Source organism: Rhinopithecus bieti, unplaced genomic scaffold (assembly GCF_001698545.2).
Source record: "Rhinopithecus bieti isolate Rb0 unplaced genomic scaffold, ASM169854v2 scaffold_5153, whole genome shotgun sequence".
Classification (NCBI taxonomy): Eukaryota; Metazoa; Chordata; class Mammalia; order Primates; family Cercopithecidae; genus Rhinopithecus; species Rhinopithecus bieti.
Window position 1 is genome coordinate 773,165 of NW_016804751.1, and position 2,644 is coordinate 775,808.

The 2,644-nt window shown below is 55.1% G+C and overlaps 1 protein-coding gene across 5 annotated transcripts in view; it reads left to right on the forward strand.

Annotated features, from left to right (window-relative positions):
* Nucleotide 1: 1 nt before the first annotated feature.
* PAWR (pro-apoptotic WT1 regulator) overlaps nt 2–2,644 on the forward strand; it is a 98,377-nt gene continuing 95,734 nt past the window's right edge. The window contains exons 1-2 of one of the 5 annotated variants that reach the window (XM_017870372.1): nt 2–181; nt 672–1,334. In XM_017870372.1, coding sequence (XP_017725861.1) covers nt 819–1,334 — 516 coding nt within the window. In that variant the 5' untranslated portion in view covers nt 2–181; nt 672–818. The other 4 variants (XM_017870377.1, XM_017870376.1, XM_017870375.1 and 1 more) reach the window with 4 other exon arrangements.

The following is a 2,644-nucleotide window of genomic DNA, read 5'->3' on the forward strand; positions in this document are numbered from 1 at the left end:
CCTCCCTCCCTCTCCTCCCTCCCTCCCTCTCCTCCCTCCCTACTGTCCTGGGACTGCCTGGAGCGCCGCACCGCAAGTTTGCCGCAGCACTTTCCGCGCGGCGGAAGAGCGTGCGCCAGCTTCGGCACACCTGGGTGCCCGATCCCAGCCACACGCCTCGTCCCCTACAAGCTCCTCCGAGGTAAGGGGCTGCCCGGCCGCTCGCTCACACCCGGCCCTTTCCCCACTCCGCGGGACAGCTGGGTCCCCGCCTCCTCTTCGAACCGACTAGGAACTCCGCGCCTCGCCTTGGGAATGGGAGTGTAGCTGGCGGGGACCTCAGACCGGCGGTGGCCAGAGCGCGGAGCAAGCGATACGACGGGCCGACAGGTGGCGGGTCTGGCCGTAGTACCTCGGCCGCCGCTGGCGCGGACCCTGGTGGGGACGGGGCGGGCGGGCCGACTTGGGGGTGGGGTCAGTCCTCTCTCCTCCCTTCGAGGGGCGGTGATCGTCGGGGTCCGCACTGTAGGTGCGTGGGAGAAACTTCGCAGGGTGGGGACCCGGCGGCTGCTCGCCGGTAGGGACTAGTGGGCGCGCTCGGGGTCTCCGAGGGGCGCGCCTGGGGCCAGACCCTCAGGTCGGGCGGGGATCTTACGCTTCACTTACTTGCCCCCTTTTGTCTTTCCCCTCAGCCCCACCAGCTGCTGGGGGAGCGGCGGCCGTCCCGCTCCTGGAGGTTGTCCCCTGGCATCCTCGGGGCCGCAGGAAGGAAAAGGAGGCAGCGGCCGGAGCCCTGGTGGGCGGCCTGAGGTGAGAGCCCGGCCAGCCCCTCTGGGAATATGGCGACCGGTGGCTACCGGACCAGCAGCGGCCTTGGCGGCAGCACCACAGACTTCCTGGAGGAGTGGAAGGCTAAACGCGAGAAGATGCGCGCCAAGCAGAACCCCCCGGGCCCGGCCGCCCCGGGAGGGGGCAGCAGCGACGCCGCTGGGAAGTCCCCCGCGGGGGCTCTGGGCACCTCGGCGGCCGCCGCTGCCAACGAGCTCAACAACAGTCTCCCGGGCGGCGCGCCGCCGGCACCTGCCGTCCCCGGCCCCGGGGGCGTGAACTGCGCGGTAAGCTCCGCCATGCTGACCCGGGCGGCCCCCGGCCCGCGGCGCTCGGAGGACGAGCCCCCAGCCGCCTCAGCCTCGGCTGCACCGCCTCCCCGGCGTGACGAGGAGGAGCAGGACGGCGTCCCGGAGAAGGGCAAGAGCTCGGGCCCCAGTGCCAGGAAAGGTAAGGGGCAGATCGAGAAGAGGAAACTGCGGGAGAAGCGGCGCTCCACCGGCGTGGTCAACATCCCTGCTGCAGAGGTGAGCCGGCAGCTTCTTCCCGGTGTCTTCCTCCTGGGAGCTACCCGGGGCCCAGAGTTTTCCTCCTTTGGCTCGTACTTGTCCCTTCACCGAGTTAGGCAGGCAGGGGGTGATGGAGTTTTACTCTGAACAAATGCCTCCTGGGAAGTTCCCCAAACTCAAGAGTAGGACACGTGCTTTTCAGGCTTCCTGGCCAGGATCCAGGATCCTTTTTTACCGTGGTAGAAAGACAACTTGTGGCTCCAGGACTTGCCCACCTGAACTTGGCTGTTTGTGCTTGATCAGTTAGAAAAATTGATTAATGGTGGTGACGACATTCTCTAGGGTCCCACGTGCCCATGTGAAGTTACCAGTTTATTTCTCCTTTCTTACCAATGTTTAATAGCACATTGTAAAGAAAATGTGGCCTTAGCAATATCCGAGACAGATTTATCTTCCAGTGAACTCTAGATGAGTATATCCGAATGAGTACATTCACTATTTTATGTATAAATCAAATGTTTATAAGTTGTGCTCCTAAACACACACACAGTTTTTTTCTGAGTGATATTTACGACAACAGGGATGCTTTAATAACCCACAATTCTGTTCGCTAAGACGATCCCTTTTTGAGTACTGTGTCTGAAACATACGTGGTAGGGTTTTTTGTTTGTTTTGGGTTGTTTGCAGTTTTGACCATTTTCAAAACGTTGCTGCAGGTAGCAGCATCTTCCATTAGAGTGACTGGTAAAACATTTTTACTAAGTGTATAATCGCACCTCCCTCTACCAGAAACAAGACAAAATAATCTCAAACAAGTTTTGGTTACTTTGATAGTAGCTTATGGATTTGAGGAAGTGGTTCAACACCTTGTTTCACCTAAAGTACTTGCATCTTTTTCTCATTGAGTCTTTAGCTTTCACGTTTTCTTCTCCTGGCTTTCTAATTTTACTCAACTTTGTCACCCAGTAAATAACTATTTCGAATTTACTAACTTTAATTGTGGTTTAAGTAAAAGCATTTGCAATAAGTTAGAGTGTATATTAAATGTACCTAAATTTTTAGTATTATGATTTCCATACCTGGAAAATCATAGTGTGTTTTTGTAGGATGTATTTATATGAGCGTTTCAGAGATTTTTATCAGCCAGCAAAACTGTCCTCTGCGGTTTGCTACTTGCACAAAACGTCTGTTATTCATTAAATTGCTTTAGAAGGAATTCATAAGAGTGGTAATCAAATTTCCAGGGTTTTTTTTTTTTTTTTTTTTTTTAAAAATTTAAAAATTAAGGGGAAATTTAAAAAGGGGGTTTGGAAAAGCACAATTTCCCA